This window comes from Prosopis cineraria, unplaced genomic scaffold (genome assembly GCF_029017545.1).
Source record: "Prosopis cineraria cultivar Desert tree isolate PC_DT_omini unplaced genomic scaffold, ASM2901754v1 PC8, whole genome shotgun sequence".
Classification (NCBI taxonomy): domain Eukaryota; kingdom Viridiplantae; phylum Streptophyta; class Magnoliopsida; order Fabales; family Fabaceae; genus Prosopis; species Prosopis cineraria.
The window spans coordinates 2528361-2548727 of NW_026555339.1; the positions used below are offsets into that span (position 1 = coordinate 2528361).

The window sequence follows — 20367 nt, forward strand, 5'->3', positions numbered from 1 at the left end:
GTGACTTGCAAGCTATGCTCGATGTAAATTGCTTTAGGGACTTTTTTTTTTCCCCTCAGCATGTTAATTGATAAGGCTAATGATTACTTAATTAATATCCGTATATCCAGGCAGATATTTGTTTCCGAGAAAAAAATGAAGGGTTAAAAAAAAGAGAAAAATAGCGAAGATAAATGTAACATCACATGGAGGCAAGGGTCTTATACCATAACAAAAGGCATATACGACAGACACGGAGACAACACCAAACTTACTCATCATGGGAATTATACATTTGCTTGGTATTGTTGTCATCCACTTCCAGGGCCAACGCACATGCCCCCAGAGAAAAGTGTTCAATGGGGTATATGTCTTAGCTGTTGCTCCATGGGAATGTCATTTCATTTTAATCTTTCTGTCATTTTAATGCCTGCCTTCATTTTTATTTACTTGTATTTTGCCTGAACGTTTTAAATGACCGTGTATCAGACGAAAGTGTACTTATTTCGGTATTGCAACGCTAAACTCCGGAGTCGTGAGTAAAATATAGACAAGACATTTGAAATTCATGTCACGTATTGTCACCAAGACACCAACTCAGCATAGTGATCGTACTCTTCATCCCGTTTGAAACTTGAAAATGTAAATCGAAGTTGAAACTTTGAAACAAGAAAGTTTTTTTTTACATTCAAAAAAGCAGTTCTTTTGATGTGAACCAGGAACTGACCAATGCATCCAAAATTAAAAAAGTGGCTTCAATAAATAGAACTGTGCTTTCCAGAAACAGACTAAAAATAATTAATAGTGTAGCCATCTAACGAAAGCTGGAGATGCGGGAAACCCAGTGACAGCACAGCAGAAGCTAATACTGGTAGTTGAATCGGTGGCTCCCGCAAATCACAATGCTGTTAGTCTTCAGAGTCACAGATCAGAAGAACTAAGAATACATTGCTCCTCTCTTAGCTTTCGTTTTTCACAATTTCTTTCGAAGTCATGGAAACTAACTCGGTCTCCAGGCTGCTGCTGTTTTGCTTGACGGTCTGTCTTGTGAGTTCTGAGCTCGCACACTGCACAGTCACTTACGATAGAAAGGCTATTATCATCAATGGCCAAAGAAGAATCCTCATTTCCGGATCCATTCACTATCCCAGAAGCACCCCTGAAGTATGGCTTCGTTTTTTCTTATTCCCTCTAAATTTGCGATACATTATGTTGATTTTTTGCTGCTCGTTTGAAATGTGTGGTACTGTAGATGTGGGAAGATCTTATTCGGAAGGCCAGACATGGAGGCCTCGATGTCATTGACACTTATGTTTTCTGGGATGTCCATGAACCCTCTCCTGGCAAGGTACCTTTCTGGATCTCGATTTATAATTTTGTTTTCTTTTTTTCCACTACTATTTCTTATCGTTGTGTCGGGGTGTGTGTTCAGTACAATTTTGAAGGGAGGTACGATCTGGTACGGTTCATTAAGACTGTGCAGAAAGTGGGGCTCTATGTTCATCTTCGCATCGGGCCTTATGTATGCGCCGAGTGGAACTTTGGGTAAAACTTAAATCCGAATGAACTATTCTGCTTAGTTTTTTATTTTTTTTCCCGGCATTAATGCTTCTCTTGAATATGATTGATTTATCTGGAACAGAGGATTCCCTGTTTGGCTTAAGTATGCTCCTGGCATGAGCTTCAGGACGAACAATGGACCTTTCAAGGTTTCGTCTTTCACTTCTATCTGCTTGAATTGCGTAACTAGACAAAGAGTAACGATGAAATTGACACAGCCTGTTTTCATTCGTAGGCCGCAATGCAAGGATTCACCCAGAAGATTGTGCAGATGATGAAGAATGAAAAGCTTTTTCAATCTCAGGGTGGTCCAATCATTCTCTCTCAGGTATGCAATTCCTAGCAAAGCATGTCATAATGCAACATGTTGCTGACTGAAATCTCGGTGTTCGCTAGATTATCTCGTACTTCACCTTGTAATTGTGTGCTAGATTGAGAACGAGTATGGACCAGAGAGTAGGGCACTTGGTGCTGCTGGTCACGCATATGTAAATTGGGCTGCACATATGGCTGCTGGATTGGGTACAGGAGTCCCATGGGTGATGTGCAAGGAAGACGACGCTCCAGATCCTGTGGTCAGCAATCTCATTCTCTTGCCTCAATTGTGTTGTTACTTGACAGAATTTACTTGCTTTAACGTAGATTTTGTTTAATATTGAACCTCTACATGATTCATCCGATTTTTCACAACAGATAAATACATGTAATGGCTTTTACTGCGATGAATTCTCTCCAAATAAACCCTACAAGCCTAGCCTCTGGACCGAGGCTTGGAGTGGCTGGTAAGTTATAGATTACTAACTTTGAACCTCGTTGCAGAATTAGGTGGTCCAATTCTTAGTATTTTCGCTTCATTATGAAGGTTTACAGAATTTGGGGGTCCAATTCACCAGCGACCAGTTCAAGATCTAGCATTTGCCGTTGCGCGTTTCATACAAAAGGGTGGTTCATTCGTAAATTACTACATGGTTGGTCTCCTTCTATATAATAGCACTTAATTAATTTAGACACTCGTACTTTACGTTGTTTTTGAAATTCTGACTTCCCTTGTGGATTATAATTACTAAATAAATGGCAGTACCACGGAGGAACTAACTTTGGGCGCTCAGCTGGAGGTCCATTCATCACCACCAGCTACGACTATGATGCTCCCATCGATGAATACGGTGAGATAATTTTCAACTCTAGTTGTTCTTAATTTTTGAAATGGCAACAAACTAAAAGCCTATCTACTGTTACATCGTTTTGATCTTAATTGCCCGAGTCAAATTGATTGCTGTTCCATCTGGGTCTTCCAAACACATATCAAGTTGAGTGCTGAATTCAGTTTTCACCTGTTGTGTCAACCTTAGAGATAGTTCAATGCTACATAATACATTCCACATTGTTTGTGTCCTCAATTGATCTCTGTGCTGTGATTAGGTCTAACAAGACAACCTAAATACACTCATTTGAAGGATCTTCATCAAGCTATTAAGCGATGCGAACATGCTCTGGTTTCTTCTGATCCAACTGTTACATCTTTAGGAAGGTTCCAGCAGGTCAGTTGTCATAAAGTAGAAGACTCCTGTAGTTGCAAAAATCATGATGATGCTAAACAAACCTTCACGGTGAATAACCATCCCTTGGCTAATTTTGCAGGCGCATTTGTTCTCTTCAGGAAGAACATGTGCAGCTTTTCTTGCAAACTATGATGCAAACTCAGCTGCCAGGGTAATGTTCAATAACAGACGCTATGATTTGCCACCTTGGTCCATAAGCATCCTCCCTGACTGTAGAACTGATGTATTTAACACAGCAAGAGTGAGCATATCTCATATTGTCTTGGTGGATTTTTATTCTTAGTTCCATCAAGTTATTGACTTGATTGTCCTGTCTTCATGAAGGTGAGAGTTCAAACGTCACAGATAAAAATGTTGCCTACCAATTCTAAGTTCTTCTCATGGGAGACCTACGATGAGGATCTATCTTCTCCGGCGGATGGTTCAGGTACAAGTATGGTATCTGCTGGACTCCTGGATCAGATAGACGTTACTAGAGATAGAAGCGACTATCTATGGTACACAACCAGGTGAGTCACCTGTTGACTTCTTGACTTTCAAACCACAGACTTTTTCTTTATTCAGCTTGCGTAAAAAGCTCTTTTAACATTCGTCCTTTTTGCTTAGTTTACTTGAATTCCCATCTAATGGTAAAAAGTTCATGATAATCATAGAGTTTTTTTTTTTTTTTTTTTTAACTTGGATGCCACAGCGTTGACATAAGTTCATCAGAATCATTTCTTAAAGGAGGACACAGACCCAGCATTAGCGTACAGTCTGCTGGTCATGCTGTTCACGTGTTTGTGAATGGGCAGTTTATCGGTAAGCACTATGCAGATAGACTGAATAGTTATTTATGCATAAGAAGTTCAAAAAAGATATGAAGCGGCGAAACAATTGTTTTCCAGGGTCGGCTTTTGGAACGAGAGAACAGAGACGTTGCACGTTTAATGCACCCATCAACCTTCATGCTGGAACTAATAAAATTGCTCTTCTCAGCGTAGCCGTGGGATTGCCGGTTAGTGCCTTTCTTGATTAACCCAGATTGAACCTGGCCGTATCCTTGTAGACTTGCCATGTGGAGTTAATGATCTTATTTCTGTTCCCTCTTTGCTTGAAGAATGTTGGCCTGCATTTTGAAACATGGAAGACAGGGATCACCGGTCCAGTAATGCTGCACGGTCTTGACAAGGAAAACAAAGACTTAACGCGGCAGAAATGGTCTTATCAGGTCCTATACACGCCAATACATTCCGCAAATATGGCATTAATTAACAATAATTACTTTAACGACGCTATTTTCTTGAACAGGTTGGGCTAAAGGGAGAGTCAACGAACTTGGCGTCTCCCGACGGAATCTCATCCGTTGAATGGGTCCAAGATTCACTGGCCACCCAAACACGTCAGCATTTGAAATGGCACAAGGTAAGACTACGAACTACAACTGGCTGACTTGTGAGATACAAAGAGGTCAAATCTAATATATAGCCTGTGGTTAGTAATTAAAATGTTGCTGCAAACTTGAAACTTGTTAGGCATATTTCAATGCGCCTGTGGGGAACGAACCATTGGCTTTGGACTTGTCCAGTATGGGAAAGGGTCAAGTATGGATCAACGGGCAAAGCATAGGAAGATATTGGACGGCTTATGCGAAGGGTAACTGCAATACCTGTAGCTACGAAAACACATTCCGACCCGTTAAATGCCAGCTTGGTTGTGGGCAACCCACACAACGATGGTACTAAGTTTATACTTATGCACCTATTTTAATTTGAACTGGGGAAGGATTTATAGGTTTAAGTTACCAACTTGTGTTTTGACCACAAAAAAAAAAAAAGTTACCAACGTGTGTTTGGAAATTCACAGGTACCACGTTCCGAGGTCGTGGTTGAAGGCAACGAAGAATTTGATAGTAATATTTGAAGAGTTAGGTGGAAATCCTTGGAAAATATCCCTAGTAAAGAGAACAGCACATACTCCAAAGTCTACTAAATCGGATTCAGAGAACTGAGAGAACCTCCTCGTAGAGGCGAAAGAGATAAAACGGTGCTTCTGCTAGCCTGTCGGTGGTTGAATTGGAGGAAAAATAAATTATAAATTTTGGTCTCAATTTCATTGTCATGTAATTCAAACACGATGTGGTGGTCTCGCCCTTTGTGTGATGGCGAACCTTGTCTTTCGATCTGATGTGGGATGGGCCGACATGATCCATACAAGAGGTATGGCCGATATATAATGTCGGTTATAAATTTATTATTGTGCCAATAGATTTTTTTTACGTGGAGAAAAAAGTTGCAATAATCCCATGGATGCAATTATCTAATAATTCAATATTCAAAAGTACCAGTAATTTAGGTCCGTAATGGGGAGTAGTAATATCGGCACTATGGATGATCAAGTTCAAGTGTCTGTTCGCGATCGCGTTCAACAAATAGTGTTCGCAAGGGCAAAGCGGCCATTTGGATTCAGACGTATCATTCCACGGCCTTCACTGTCAGTGAGGAAACCAATCAAACTAAAAAACATTATTTCAGCTCCATCATAGGATTGGGGGAAAAAAACATTTTTTAAATAAAAAAAATTAAATCGTTCAGCTTTGATATTCTGCACATCAGCAGCTAAGGAGGTGAAAAATCAAAATCTAAAAAAGATCGTATGATAGTCCAAAATTACTTTTGTTAATTTTAATCAAGATTATTTTTAAGTTGATAGCCAAAAATAATTTATTTATATTTTAATTTAAAAATGTTAGAATATAAAAAGAAGTCATAAAAGTAAACGTTTAGAATATAAAAAGAAGTCATAAGAGCAAACGTAAAATGCCCAACCTGAATGGCATGTTTCGAGCGAGGAAGCAATGTGATGATGAAAATAGCAGTGACAGGATGAGATTGCAGAGCAAAGATGGTATGAATGTGCATTCTGTTCCCGAATAAAGGAGAACAGTGAATTAACCAACACGACACATGCCACAGATTTTCTGTTCACAGCAAAATAAGGAGTTAGTTGGGCATGAAATGGAAAATTACACATGGCATCCATATCCATGCTATTAAGTATTACTTATTCATTCAATAATAATTCGGTTTTTTTTTGGGGGGGGGGGGGATGTTGGATTGGAACCGTTAATCACCAAGTTCAAGTCTTAACGGCAATCACAACCAAGTCTGTTTGTAAGAGAAAAGTGGCCATTTGGATGCCCGCCGATCATTCCAAGGCCTTCTTCGCTGTTAATATTTACATTGTCCGAATTCATTCCTTTTTTTTTTTTGGTTTCAATTTTAATCATTTTTTAAACAAGGTAGCATGTAGGACCAATCGTTAAGCTTTGACCTTCATGATCATTCAGAGCAACACGGGAAATCGCGGAAATTACAAATCCATGTTCATCTTTGATAAACGCTATTTATCTACCCAGGCCAGTTGTATGACTGAAGCTCTTTGATAATCAAATATATTATTGCCAATCAAATCAACCAAAGCGTTTCAAGAGAATACAAGGATGCTAGCAACTTCATTAACATTGTTCATAAACATACGTTCATAACCTTAAACATCAATTCCAAATCACGCAAACTGACACCACAGCTGAAGCACATTTATTCTTAAACTTCACATCACCCTTCAGGCAGCAGCAGTTGCATGCTTCGCTATGGTCAATTGCAGCTCCTCCTTCTTAGCACCCACAACCTTATCCACTAACTTGCCTTCTTTCAGGAACAGGAAGGTTGGCATAGCCTCGATGCCCCATTCCTCAGAAACAGACTGTTCAGAGCAAGGTCAACGCTTAGCAAGTTATGGAAAAATAGAACTAAAGCGCACTAGGAGAAGGAAAAAAAAAAAAAAGAAGGTTATATTACCTTCAATTCATCCACATCAACCTTAAGAAAGGTGACATTGGTCATCTTCTTGGCAATCTCTGCCAAAATTGGGGCAATGAAGCGGCATGGACCGCACCAAGAAGCAGTGAAATCCACCACAATCTATCAAATTTGATAAGCGCACAAGTCAGAAAATCACACTTGTCAAGGGATTCAAAGAACCATCGGATTTATCAAGTCAATCAAAGGCATGCTTTTCGATAAACGACTTAAAATAAAAACAAGCAGCTAAGCATAAAATTTCCTGATGACATGAATAGACAGTTTCTTATTTGATCAATGAGTCAATAGAAGTGTAGCTTGAGCTCTTCAACCTGAGTGGTACAACTGCACAGGGTACCCTCGTGATTATGAATAAGTAACGGTCATAGGCAAATGTGAAGAGGACGGTGAACAGAACCAATTCTTAGCTCAGCAGCTATAAGCTTACAGCTAAATAATATGGCACTCAAAATTCCAGGGTTCTGATTACAAGCCTCCAACACGTTACAGTGAAATTCAAGCGCAACCTTTTCTCTATAATAACTAATAAGACAACTTATTAATTAAAATATGCATGGGAGGCCACTCATAAGAATATGTAGAAAACTCATGCCCAAGATTTGAAGTAGCGACCATATTGTTCAGGTGGAAAAAATTCATAAAGACGGAAAAACAATTCCCAGTAACAGCTCGAGGCAGTACCACGAGATAAATATACTCGCATAAGTTTAGCAGAAATCTAACCATCAGGATTCACTTCAATTTTACACCAGATCTCAGTTTAAAAAACCACCTCCTTTCCAACTCTTTTAGGCCACGTTTGAGCCCATCGATTAATAGTAAAGGCACCTTATTCTTGTAAACCTTAAACTCACCCACAATCACAAATTAGCAGGTATGACCTCAGGGAAATCATAAAGCGCATCGTTCTGACAAACAGGGTTCGACTTCAGGAAAAAAATAAACAGTGACGGAACTAGGAGGATGGAAAATTGATGATTTATCTGTATACACGCAAAAATGTAACCTTCACCTCCTAGCGATACATGTTCTTCCTAGTTTCTATCGAAAATATACCGCCCGGAAACAATAAATTTGATCAGAAAGCAGTAATCCCAGAAACCCTAACTTGGCTGCCAATAAGTTTCCCAACATCAATACAGCCAAACTCGAATACGAAAATCACATATATATCATCGTCGTCAGTGAGAAAAGAGGTTTGGAGGAACATATTAGGAGAAAAAACACAGGCGAAAAGAAGGAAACAAGAGAGAACGGAAAAAGGTGAAGAGAGGAGTAACTAAAATACCAGTTTTTTGGATTCGTTACCCTTCTCAAGCTGCTCCTTCCAGGATTCAACAGTGTGACAGCTAATGACTTGTCCTTCATCGGCCATTTTTTCTCTCTTCTCGTTGCCAACCGGCGAACTGTGTCACGTTCGAAACGGGAGATTGATGAAAATAGGAGATCGGCGTGATGCGACTTATATAGTCCCCCCAATGGTCCCCACTCCCCACAATAGATGTTCAATTTTCAATTGTTCACATTCTAAAGCCTTAACCAACGTTTTCTTTTAGTCAAATTAATTAAAAATTAAAAAAACATAAATTTAGGTACGTATATTTTATTCAAGTTTTATTATTAATTTCTATATTTTTTTTATATCTTTGGCTGTATATTTTTGTTTTTTATTATTTTAGATTCATCCAAAATTTCTATACTTTATTTATAAAGAGATATAAAATAATAAAAAATAAAAATATGAGGATCAAAAAGATCGAAAATAACAAAATGAGGGCAAAATATAAGAATTTAAAATTATGTTTTTCATAATAAATTCATATGCAAAACTAACATTTTTTAAAAAAAATAATAATAAAATCTCTTTAAATTATATAAATAATAATTTAATGTCTTAAAATGTTATAATATCAATAAAGTCGTTAAAAAAATTTTTGTCAATAACTTTTTTTAAAAAAATTATTTTATTCTTATTAAAAATAACAAGATCCAATCACAACTTCTGTTGAAGAAATTACAATTTTTATTATATAAATTGCAAGAATTAAACAAAAAATATAATTTATTAAGTATAATTTTTGTTATTAAAAAATAAGCTCTAATCATAATTTTTATTTAAAGAATAATAACTTTTATTTAAAAAATAATAATTTTTATTTGTAAATTCTGTAAATTATAAGAATTAGATAAAAATTATAAATTATTAAGTGTAATTTTTATTATTAAAAATTAAGTTTTTAAAATAAAAATTTTCTTTTAAAATTTTTATTTAAATAATTATAATTTTTAAAAAAATTGTAAGAATTAAATAAAAAATTATAATGTGTTAATAAAAATAAAATAGTCTTTTTTAAAAAAATTATTAACAAATAGACCCCTTAAAATTTTATTGATATTATAATATTTTAAGAGATTAAATTTTTATTTATATAATTTAAAAATATTTATTACCATTCTTTCTTTCTTTCTTTTGGCAAATTAATTAAAAATTTAAAAATTTAAAAAAAAAAAAGGGGGGGGGAGAATGAGAAATGTCGACGTTCACATGGTCCGCGATTCGTGACGCAGTCGATGACGGGGCCTCCCGAGGACCTCCGTTATTATTCGTTGAACGAAGAGTCGAGAGTTAAGGTACAGCCCATTATTTTATACTATTTATCATGATAATTTTATTTTTAAAATAATTAAAATATAACATATTTATTCCTAACTTTAAGTACCCAAAAGTTGACAATTAAAAATACTGACTGGTATTTAAGGTTGATAAAAAAAATGCTACATGTCATATCAAATGGATTCACTTAAAGCATATTTTTGTTTTTAAACTTTTCTTCAAAAAATATTCAGTATCATAAACCATTTGGATCATAGCAATGTTGTCTTTATAATAATTAAAATATTTAAAAAATATATCATAATTTAAATTCACTGACATAATAGGTAACATTATCAGTTAAATTTAAGTCACAATTAGTTTTTTTTTTAACTGTCAATATTGAAATATTTGACGTCAGAGATAAATAGGTTATCTTGTAATTACATTAGGGCGTTAAGGCAAATAATCTAGGACACTGTATGTTTCTCCAAAAATAATTCAAAACTGAAAATTACACCTTGACCCTTAAATAAAACAGATATCTTCTTCTGAAAAACAAAAAATCTTAAAAGTAGAAAAATAAAAATATTCATTGAAAAGGAGGAACCAGAATTTTGGCCACGATTTTTTTTACATCTAAATTTAAATGCATGAGACCCTAAGATGTGTTCTTGACATTATAATATAATACAAACAAGAAGGCGTGGGAATGGGACCGCCGTGTATGATTTATGAAAAATTATGTGAAAATGTATTTCCAAAAGTTATATTTAAATTTTTCATCGAATTATACATAATTCATAAGAAGTCAAGAAAGAGAAGTAAGGTTCCGGTGATTTTTTTTTTTATCCGTCTGATCTTTTTAAGGCGTGAACCCTCTATTTGATAAAGCTAATTTGTCTTGACTTCAAATCCAAACAACAAGACGGTGATGAAATTTGCCTTGACTTCAACTTAGGAAAGTTTTGGTTAAAAAAAAAACTTACGAAAGTTTAGTAGTATAATTTTTTGGCAAAAACTGGCATGTAATATTTTAAAAAGGATGAGCGAGAGGCAGGAGGAACGTGGAAGGTGTGAATTCATTGGATTCGACTTTTGGACTCTCTTCTTTTAGAAAACTAGCGGGGAAGGTTTAAATCTTTTCTAGTCTCTTGGTTTTAAAAAAATTAATGTTTTTTTTTATTCAATGAAAGTCGTAGATGATATTCATAAAATTTAGAATAAGTCTCGTCTGATTTTTTTAAGTTGTAGTCAATATTAGGAAGATGTTTATGTAAAAAAGAGAGGTTTTGTATAATCACACGTTTAGAGGAACAAACGTATGCACGAGTTAGCTAGCATGGAATGCTCTGTCATCATATCACCAACGTTGTATTATTATGGAATCATATCTCCTGCGACCTTTGATACAATTCTAGAGATGCGGGTCAATTACGTTCTTGTTCCTCTCTTCAATTTCCAGGCATTTGCCTTTCCCTTGTAATAAAAAAAATTGTTTGGTAATTAAATTGTTAGTTTTAGAAAATCTACTGTACTCATTAAAAGTTTATCTCGGTTGGCAAGTCAAATGACCACTTAAAGTTAAATACTAGATTTTGAGTTTAAATATATGTAAAATCCAAAAATATATTTGGGATAATTATTTTTAACTCAAATCTAACTAAATCAAATAGTTATATTTTTTAAAAAAGATTTATCTAAATTATTTTTCAAAATTTATATCAACTTTTAATTACTTTTTAATTTCAATGACAAAACATGAACATAGCAAGATTCGAGAAGACAAAAAGATTGAAGTGAGCTATGTCACACACAATGTTATAAAAGCTAGATTGATCAATGAACTAATTAAGATAATGTTCACTATTCAATTGTTGAACTTTAATTAAACCAAATATAATTAAATTAAAATATTTTTAATAATATATCTTGAAATATCATATAAAAAATAAAAAAATGTCAATAATTATAAATGTTGTTAAAGTTTTAACAATTAAAAATGATTTTTTCACAATATTTTTTATTTCAAGTCCTCTATATTAATTTAAGATTTATTTTTCACCTGAAATTTAAGATTTATTTAATCTTTTCATTTGAAATGATTAAATACAATATTACCCCCACCAAAAATTTCTCCCCATTATCCGTGCGTACAAATTGACCTTTCATTAATTACATTAATATTTTATTAATTTATTAACTGTAGATGCATTTGGAATTTCGGAATTAAAGTGATAGCACCTATAAGACTATTACTAGGCTTTTCTCCATCTCCAGGTGTTTTGCGGTCCTCGACAAAATTAAAAGTCTCCCTCCCAAGTCTCCTCAATCCTGGTTATACAGTCAAAGGATTAAGTTGAAAGTTTGAAAACCTTAGTCCATTCTCCCTGTATTTTCCTGTCATCATAGCCTCTCAAGGTTCACCCTCCTCTCATATGCTTCGATCATTCCAGTTGCAGATATGAAGGCTTGTAGCTTGATCTCCTCTTTTAACCCATAAATCTACTAGAATCGTCATTCTTATTCTTCTTGGCTTGTCTTTTGGTATTTATCTATGCTGATTGTTTCATTGCAGATATTTCTCGTTGCCTTTGCCTCTTCCTCTCGTCTTAATTTTTCCCTCGGCTTTTTTGTTCCTTTTTTTTTTTTTTTTTAACAAAGCGGCAGAACCATTCAACCCGCCGGTTCTTCCGGTTTTCATCAATTCAACACCAGTTTAAGTGATTTGCCCCCAGTTCTTATATTTTCCGGTTTTATTATCTCCATACCAGACACCCAGTCGATTCTCGGGTTAGCCAGTCAAACTGGCCGATCTGATCCAATTTTGATAACAGTGGTCGCACGTGGATGGTTGTCACATTAAAAGATAACGATAAGTAAGACTAGTAAATCCAAAACAACCCGCCACAAAAACCACAAATCATACTCCAATTGGGCTTCCCTGTTCCTTTCTCTGACCACCAACACATGAAAATTGACCACCATGTCCACGTTGCTCCTTATTATTAGCCATTGCAAGGTCCCCTCCATTATTTCTCCCTAAATTTCAAACTTGCCTTTCGTGGATAAAAATCTGCCACGCAGAAAAATAGTCAATAAGCCACACAAATTCCTTTGTCCTCACCTGTCTATTTGATCTGATATATTAATGTAGTGATGATGAAATGCCAGTGATATTGATTCGACCCAACATTCCAGCCCCTGATTCTCGTGTAGCGGCATGTGCTGATGACTTTTCTGGATGACGGACCAGGACCTCACAATCTCTTCCCAACATTGGATATCTTTCGGCCTGTTTCGTTGAGCAAAATAATCAACTTTTTCAGTGAAAAAATCGATTAACCAACAAAATACCCAAACGCATGCTTTTCATTTAATCAATTTTTTTAGTTAAAATCAATTTTCTTTTAAAAGCTGGCAATCGGAGCTTCTGCACAAAATCGATCAAAAAGCAGTGGAGAAAATTGTAAAAAAAGACCAAAAAAATTATAAAAAACCCAAAATTTAATAAAAATAAGATTTTAATTCTTAAATAAAATGTAATAATTTTAATTATATTAAATACAAATTTATTAATAATTTAATTTTAAAATATAATGTCCATTATGATAATTTATATATTTAAAATTAATTTTAAATAAATTATTTAAATATATTCAATTTTATTAAAATTAATTTTAAAAAATAAGTGTCAAAACAAATTTTGTTATAACAAAATTAATTATGATTAAAATTTATTATTTAATTAATTATTTTTATAATTTATTATATTCAACTGAAGTTCAAACGATTACTACACTGTTGTCATGAAAAATATGCAGGACCAATTAAACATCCACAGATTTCGTCCCAAACAAACTGAATTTAAAACGCCAAAGCAGGAATGGATACCAGATTTTCGACTAGGTACATTCAGTTCTCTTCTCATCTACCATGTTAAGGAACATGCTGGATGAATAAACTTATGAGTAGTCAGTCTGAAAATGATTCTTATCATCAACCTTCCTTCACTGCAGACGCGTGAAGGATGATATCGGTATTTTTGTAAAAGATTAAGAAACTTTTAATCTTTTTAATGATTGATTTAATCTCTTAAATTTAATTTTTATTAATTAAATCCTTAACTTTTCAGTTTCCTTAAATTCTCATATTAGTTTTTTAAATTTTAAGACAAAAATTGCTCTTCATGTTAATGTAATATATAAAGCATTTTGATGACTTAACATGTATAGACTAAATTATACTCCCTCCATTTAAAAATATAAAATATTTTTAATTAAATCTCACATCTCAATAAAGTAATTATCTATTTTTAAATTAACCCTATCTTTTCATGTTTACTCTTATTAAACAACCTACAATAAATATAAAGTTACTATCAATAGGGATACTTAAAAAAAAGCAATAATTACCTCTTAAAAGACTAAAAATGTCTCACATTTTTTAACATTTAATTCCTAAAAAAGTACCTTATATTTTTGAACGGAGGAAGTACTTTTTATTTCAAGCTTTATACAAAATTTTAGAGCCGATAATTCGGGCGGGCCGAGCTTATTCGGATCGGGCTTAAAGAATCCTACTCTTTCTAAAAAGCCCATATAGCCAAGCCTGGCTCTAACACCTTCAAGCTTCGGGCTTATTCACTGGCCCGAATACCCGAAACTTTTTTTAAAATATTTTTTATTTTTTAATCAATTTAAATTTTTCAATAATTTTATTAAGCGTAAAATATTTTTTAACTTAAAAGGCATAAAAAAATAATAACTTATTAACTTTGTAGTTAAGTACTTAAGTAACTCTGTTACTATTTTGTTGTATTATATACAATTTATTCATGAATGTTTCCTTTACTTGTAAATTGATGTCTTATTTATTTAAATATTTCCCTTATCATGGTTATATAAAAATATTTATATATTTTAATTGAATCATATTATTTTAATTATGATTAAATTAATCTCAATTTAACTACGGTTAGACCACTAATTTAAAATTATTGTCCTAATTAGTTCAAAGTTTTTAACAACTATTAAATAAACTGTACTTTTTATTTTTAAGAATATGAGAAAATAGCCATCATTATATTATATAAAACAAAATCATTTAATTATGGGTAAAATATTTTTTTTTTAAATTTTTTTTTAACTTTTTATATTATGTAAGTCTTATATACAAAGGGTATTTATTTTAGTTCATTTTTAATTTTTAACTAAGTCTGACATAGATGATAATTAAATAATTATCTAAAAATATTAGTTTATTTATTATGTTTGTTTAGTAGTAGAGCCGAAATTTGTACATGCCCAAATTTTATTTTTAAAATTATTTTTAATTTAAAATTAATTATCTTATTTTATAAAAAATAAAATATAATTTTTTGAACAAGAAAATGGTGTATATGACTCAATTTTTCTAAAAAAAAAGATTGAGTCTTAAAGTATAAAAATTAATATTAAAATATATTTTAATTATTATTTTCAGATATTTTATTTGATTAAAAATTATAAAAATAGGAAAATATAATATTTTTATTTTTTAAAAATAACTATAGTAATACACTCAAACATATGGTATTTTAAAATAAAATGATATAAAACTTTAAAAATAATTAATATTTATTGTATTATATATATTTTTTAAAATATATTTTTTCTATTCGGGTATTCGGGCCAAGCCCGATCCCGATCGGGCTTGGCCTGAATTTTCTCGGGCCTATTCGGGCCGCCTGATCCTGATCGGGCTTGGCCTGAATTTTCTCGGGCCTATTCGGGCCGCCCGAATAGGCCCGAACAATAAAAAATATTATTTTATTCGGACTCGGGCCTAAATTTTCGGACGGGTTCGGGTTGGCCCGTCGGGCTTGGCCCAAATTATCAGCTCTATAAATTTTTAATTTAATCATTTAATTTTATAAAGTATCTTTTTAATTTTTTAACTTTAATGTTGTTACAATTTCAATATACTCAATTAATGTTATAAAATTTTAAATAATTTAAAAAATTAAACTCAATATATCAACATTTAAGAATACTTTATTAATATTTAAAAGTTTAATAAAAAAACTTTTTTAAAAGAATACTTTATTAATATTTAAAAGTTTAATAAAAAATTTTTTTTAAAAGAATACTTTATTAATATTTAAAAATTTAATAAAAAAAATTTTTAACAATGTTATTTAAAAGATTAAAAAGATATTATAAAATTAAAAAATCAAACTAAAATTTTATATACATGAAATTAAATGATAACGAATTAACCATCAAGTAAAATTAACTAGTTTGTCAATTTAGTCGCTTGACTTCACTGCATTCTTTTTAATTTCTGAATCTGCTTTATTTCTTTTTTCTTAGATAAAAAACTATACTTATTTTAATTAATCTACATGCTACCAACTCAATATTCTATCATTTATGTTAAAAAGTCTTAACAATGCTATCTTCTCTCCAAACAGTAAAAACCAAACCGATAACAAACAAATTTAAAAAAATGAAATTAATAATAAAAACTAAACTAAAAAGATCAAATTGATATAAAGACAAACTTAAAAAATAAAAGTTTTATTATCCGCCTCGTGATACAAATATCCCAGCAGTCAAATTCCTCGCTAAGCTAGAATGCAAATTTCTGCTCTGAAACGCAACAGGTGAAGTATATAACATGAACTCCTCACTGAGAATTCCAACCCTTAGGCTTATGGAAAGGGCCCTCAATCTCACGCGCCTTTGTCCTCGTCATATTTGCATTTCCCTGCATGTAAATTGACAGTTAGTCAGCACATATACTAAAAGCCGCAGGATAGTGTCGCTTACAATTGACAAGTTGAAAACTAAAGAATAATCCAAGTGATGTCTAACAAATATTCAAACACATATGTCAACGAATGCACCAAGCAAGCTTGTGCAGCACTTCATATGAAATATTCTCACTGAGGTTATAATAGGTAAGGAAGTATCTAATACAAACCTTAAGACATTGACCACTTCTGATGTCACAAACAGGATAGTCATGGGGGCAGCAATGGCGATTGTCCTTGCAGCAGACGGCAGATGATAAGCCACAACATTTCCATGAAATGCATATACCAAGAAAGCGTCTAGCACAGCAACAGGTCTCTCCTTGCGCACAATAAGTGAAGAGATTACATTTAATAGGAGTTGGTGGAGATGGAGGAGGAGGATTAGGGCTGGTCTTGGTTGGATACGATGCTAACATGTTGATTCCACATAGCCCTTGAGAGTTTTCGGTGTTTCGCCGCATGTGTATGTAACCATTCATTCCCCAACTAGTTCCCCATGAATTCTTCACAATCCAGTAATCCACTCCATTTTCTGAACCATATCCTACAATCAACACCGCGTGATCCAAAGAAGTTGAACATGGGCCGGTGAAAATACCCTAGCACACAAATGCACCAAAACTTCATTAAATTGTAGTTAAATGGTGAGCTTGAATCCATGTTTCTGATATTTGACCACCGGGACACCAACCTTAGAGTATAACTGGAAGGCTCTATCACTCCCACATATGCCAACGCTTACAGGCTGGGTTGCAACAGCCTTTAATAGCTGCTTCTCATCATTCGGAGGCACATCAGTATAACCATCAATCGTAACAACATGCCTTCCTAACTGCAATTTAGACAGGGACAAAATTAAGTGTTTATGCATACGTATTTATTCATGTCAGCAACACGAGTATGGGGTATCGGGGGAGATGAATCAAATACCTTATCCTTGATGCAAGACCTTTCACGACCTTGGTATGGGTAATCTTCCTCCGTGTCAATCCCATGGTTGTCAATGACAAACTGATAAGCATAATCCATAAGTCCACCCTGGCAGCCAGTGTTATAGGTTCTGTCACAATCTACCAACTCTTGTTCAGAGAGGCTAACAAGAGAGTCCGTAACAATCTTATTTATTCCCTCAATAGCTCCTGTTGCTGAGAACGACCAACAAGCACCTAACACAATACATGTCTATTGTTAAATTCTTCCCATAAAACATTGTCCAGTGAACATGGTTGGCTGTAAGGAAAGCTAGAATCCTAGATGCTAGCTTCATCCCAACAGGAGGAATCAGCAGTCAACGCCATATTTTTGGCCTTTGCCAAGTGGGAGAGAATGTTTTGGGAACAAAATCATGAAGCACGCACTGAGAACAAAGTGCTTGCCTTGTATCTTACCTTTTTGTGGGTGCGAATGCACACAGATATTATACACACACAAACACAACACACTTACATGCTCTCGGCCAATTACAATGATAACTAACACTAACAATCGACTAGAAAGCAACAAGCATAAAGTTCCGAAGAATGCCCCTAGGTCACACCGCAGTATTTTGTTAGATCAGGGACAAACTAATCGCTGCTTCTTTGGCCCATTACCTTGAACCTGTTTATGTAGATACTATTTTCAAGAACCCAACCATATCTCTATAACAAGACATGCATAAATTCATCCTGCATCATACATACTCTCGCAGCCTATGCTGACAAGCAAACCCTCTTGCATAGGGAAAATATCGCCCTTTTACTTGTTAAACTCAAATAGCAATAGCACGTAACAATACTAAGAACTCCAATCCAAACTCCAAAGGTTGGGTGATATCGTGATAAGCATAGCAGTGTAAAAGGCCAAAGCCACTGAAATGCTTTTGTAGAACTAGCATTCAAGTTAAAACCATGATTTCTGATTGGAAGAAAGTATAAAGCTAAAAGCAAAAACTTTTCTGCTTGAAGTGGCGTTCTTTCAACCAAGTGTGAAAGACAATATAATCGAATAAAAACAAAAAAATAAGACATCAAGCTCTGACGTCAACGATTAAAGAAAAGGAACGACAATAACAAGAAGCAGAGAATAGTGAATAGAACATACCGCAACTGGCTTGGTCCTTGACCTGAGTTACCGCCCCTTTCTTTCTCCAATCAACCTCAGTGGGAAGACTCTGTAGGATGAGGTCATCGGGCTGCTGGATCGTTCGATGGTCGAATCGAAGCAAAGCAGGGGATAAACCTAAACGAGAGACCTTGAATTCATGGTTGGTGAGATCAGCAAAGGTATTGAGGGAGAGTGTATAACTAGAATTGCCCATTTCATTGTGCTCGGAAACAAAGGCATAGTTGTCCTCGAATACTTTGAATCTGTACAGTTTCTCCTGTTCGGAAGAGTAGGTTTTGCCATGTTGCTTACACCAGCTTTCAAACAGTTCAGAGGTGTTGGCGGAAGAAGAGACAGAGAAAAGAGAGAGAATAAGAACCAGACTGATTAAAATGGGAGTGGCCCTCATGTTTCCTTCCCTTTTCCTGGATTTGTATTGCTCGAGTTAATGAAATCTAACAACGGAATCTACCTAGCAAAATCTTTTCGTTTTCGTTTTTGGAGATGAGGATTCTACTGATGTTTCGTCTTTCACTGACCAATCTCGAGTTTTCCTTCCGGTGTGTTCTGATCAAATTCGCCTCCCCCAACTGACTAAATCTGATTGCTACTGAAGAAATTATATATATATATATATATATAACAACCCTTTCCCCTTTTCTGTGGCTGCTTTTGGCCTTTTGGGGAGGATAAAGAGGACGTTTATTTCTTCAAGACCGCCCGCATCCGGACAGTGACACACAGAAGAAAACCACGAGATTGAAAAGCAAGTGCCTCAGAAAACCACGGAAAATCACAAATCACACTCACACTCATGAACTTGATTTCTCTCCGTTTCATCTTCTATCCGTTTTCTCTTCATTTTTTATCTCAATTATTAAATTTATTTTTAAATAATTAAAATTTAATATTATATAAAATTAATTAATTTATTTATTTTTTATAAAATTTCACAAGTTAAAATTTAATGTTTCATAAAACTTATTTATTTATTGTAAAATTTCACATTTTAATAATAATTTTATAAAATATTAAATTTTAATAGTTGAAAAATGAATTCAATAATTAAGATAGAAAGTGAAAAAAAAGAGAGGGAGATAGACAGAAGCCAGTTTTCACACTCACGCTTTCACTCCCGCAACTCAGACGCAAGATTTGTTTTGAGAAAATATCATTCAGCAAAATATTAAAATCAATTAAAAAATTTGAAATATCATTTAGAGATTGATTTAAAAATAATTTTAAATAAAAAATATTATAATACTTTTTATTTTTTTAATTTATCAATTAGTGAATAATTTCTTAATAAATATAAATATCTACTTATTAATTAATGAATTATTATTTATTAAAATATGACATATACATTGTAACACACCAAATTTTTTTTTAAAATAATTTAACTCAGCCATAGTTAGGTTACAGCTACCCAACACATTTTTATATCAATAATTTCAATATAAAATATTTTATAATTGGCTTCAACTCACACACTATAACATTTCAGATAAATTTTTACCTCCCACATGCCATTAGGCTAAATCACATTTGTCCATCCTTATACTCCCAACAAGTAAAATAAGCAATTTAATAAATTTTCAACACAAGCCAGTTATTTGGCCTTATAATCATGCCATTTTAACCAATCCAAAGTAAACCCAATATTAAAATTACAGTCATCCAAATTGTACCAAAAATAGAAATAGTTTGAAAGGCATGATTACATTTATATATTCATATAATTGACAATAAACAAAAAGCCCTAATATTGGCAATATAACACATTATAAATCATAAATTAAATACCCAAAAGAGACAGTGGATCTATACCACTAAGCCTCTGGGACTCCTCCACGTGTCACTCGTGGCTCTTCTCTTAAAAATTGTTAACCACATAATGAGACTCAAAAGTCCCAGTAACCAAAG

The 20367-nt window shown here is 33.6% G+C and overlaps 3 protein-coding genes across 3 annotated transcripts; 1 reads left to right on the forward strand and 2 right to left on the reverse strand.

Annotated features, from left to right (window-relative positions):
* The first annotated feature begins 710 nt into the window (after positions 1–710).
* On the forward strand, positions 711–5331 carry LOC129318045 (beta-galactosidase 5). The gene is made up of 18 exons (XM_054962549.1): positions 711–1143; positions 1232–1327; positions 1412–1524; positions 1622–1688; positions 1775–1867; positions 1971–2114; positions 2233–2321; positions 2402–2507; positions 2618–2705; positions 2962–3080; positions 3181–3342; positions 3426–3610; positions 3793–3902; positions 3989–4098; positions 4201–4311; positions 4392–4505; positions 4616–4818; positions 4947–5331. The coding sequence occupies exons 1-18, from the start codon at positions 973–975 to the stop codon at positions 5089–5091; spliced, it is 2226 nt and encodes a 741-aa protein (XP_054818524.1). The 5' UTR covers positions 711–972; the 3' UTR covers positions 5092–5331.
* Positions 5332–6520: 1189 nt separating this feature from the next.
* LOC129318046 (thioredoxin H-type-like) lies at positions 6521–8411 on the reverse strand. The gene is made up of 3 exons (XM_054962550.1): positions 8253–8411; positions 6941–7063; positions 6521–6845 (listed from the first exon to the last, which is right to left on the reverse strand). The coding sequence occupies exons 1-3, from the start codon at positions 8337–8339 to the stop codon at positions 6705–6707; spliced, it is 351 nt and encodes a 116-aa protein (XP_054818525.1). The 5' UTR covers positions 8340–8411; the 3' UTR covers positions 6521–6704.
* A 7655-nt stretch (positions 8412–16066) lies between these two features.
* On the reverse strand, positions 16067–19216 carry LOC129318043 (zingipain-2-like). Its single transcript, XM_054962547.1, has 5 exons — positions 18439–19216; positions 17287–17522; positions 17048–17188; positions 16524–16955; positions 16067–16307 (listed from the first exon to the last, which is right to left on the reverse strand). Exons 1-5 carry the CDS (start codon positions 18848–18850, stop codon positions 16227–16229), a joined length of 1302 nt encoding a protein of 433 aa, XP_054818522.1. The 5' UTR covers positions 18851–19216; the 3' UTR covers positions 16067–16226.
* Positions 19217–20367: the final 1151 nt, after the last annotated feature.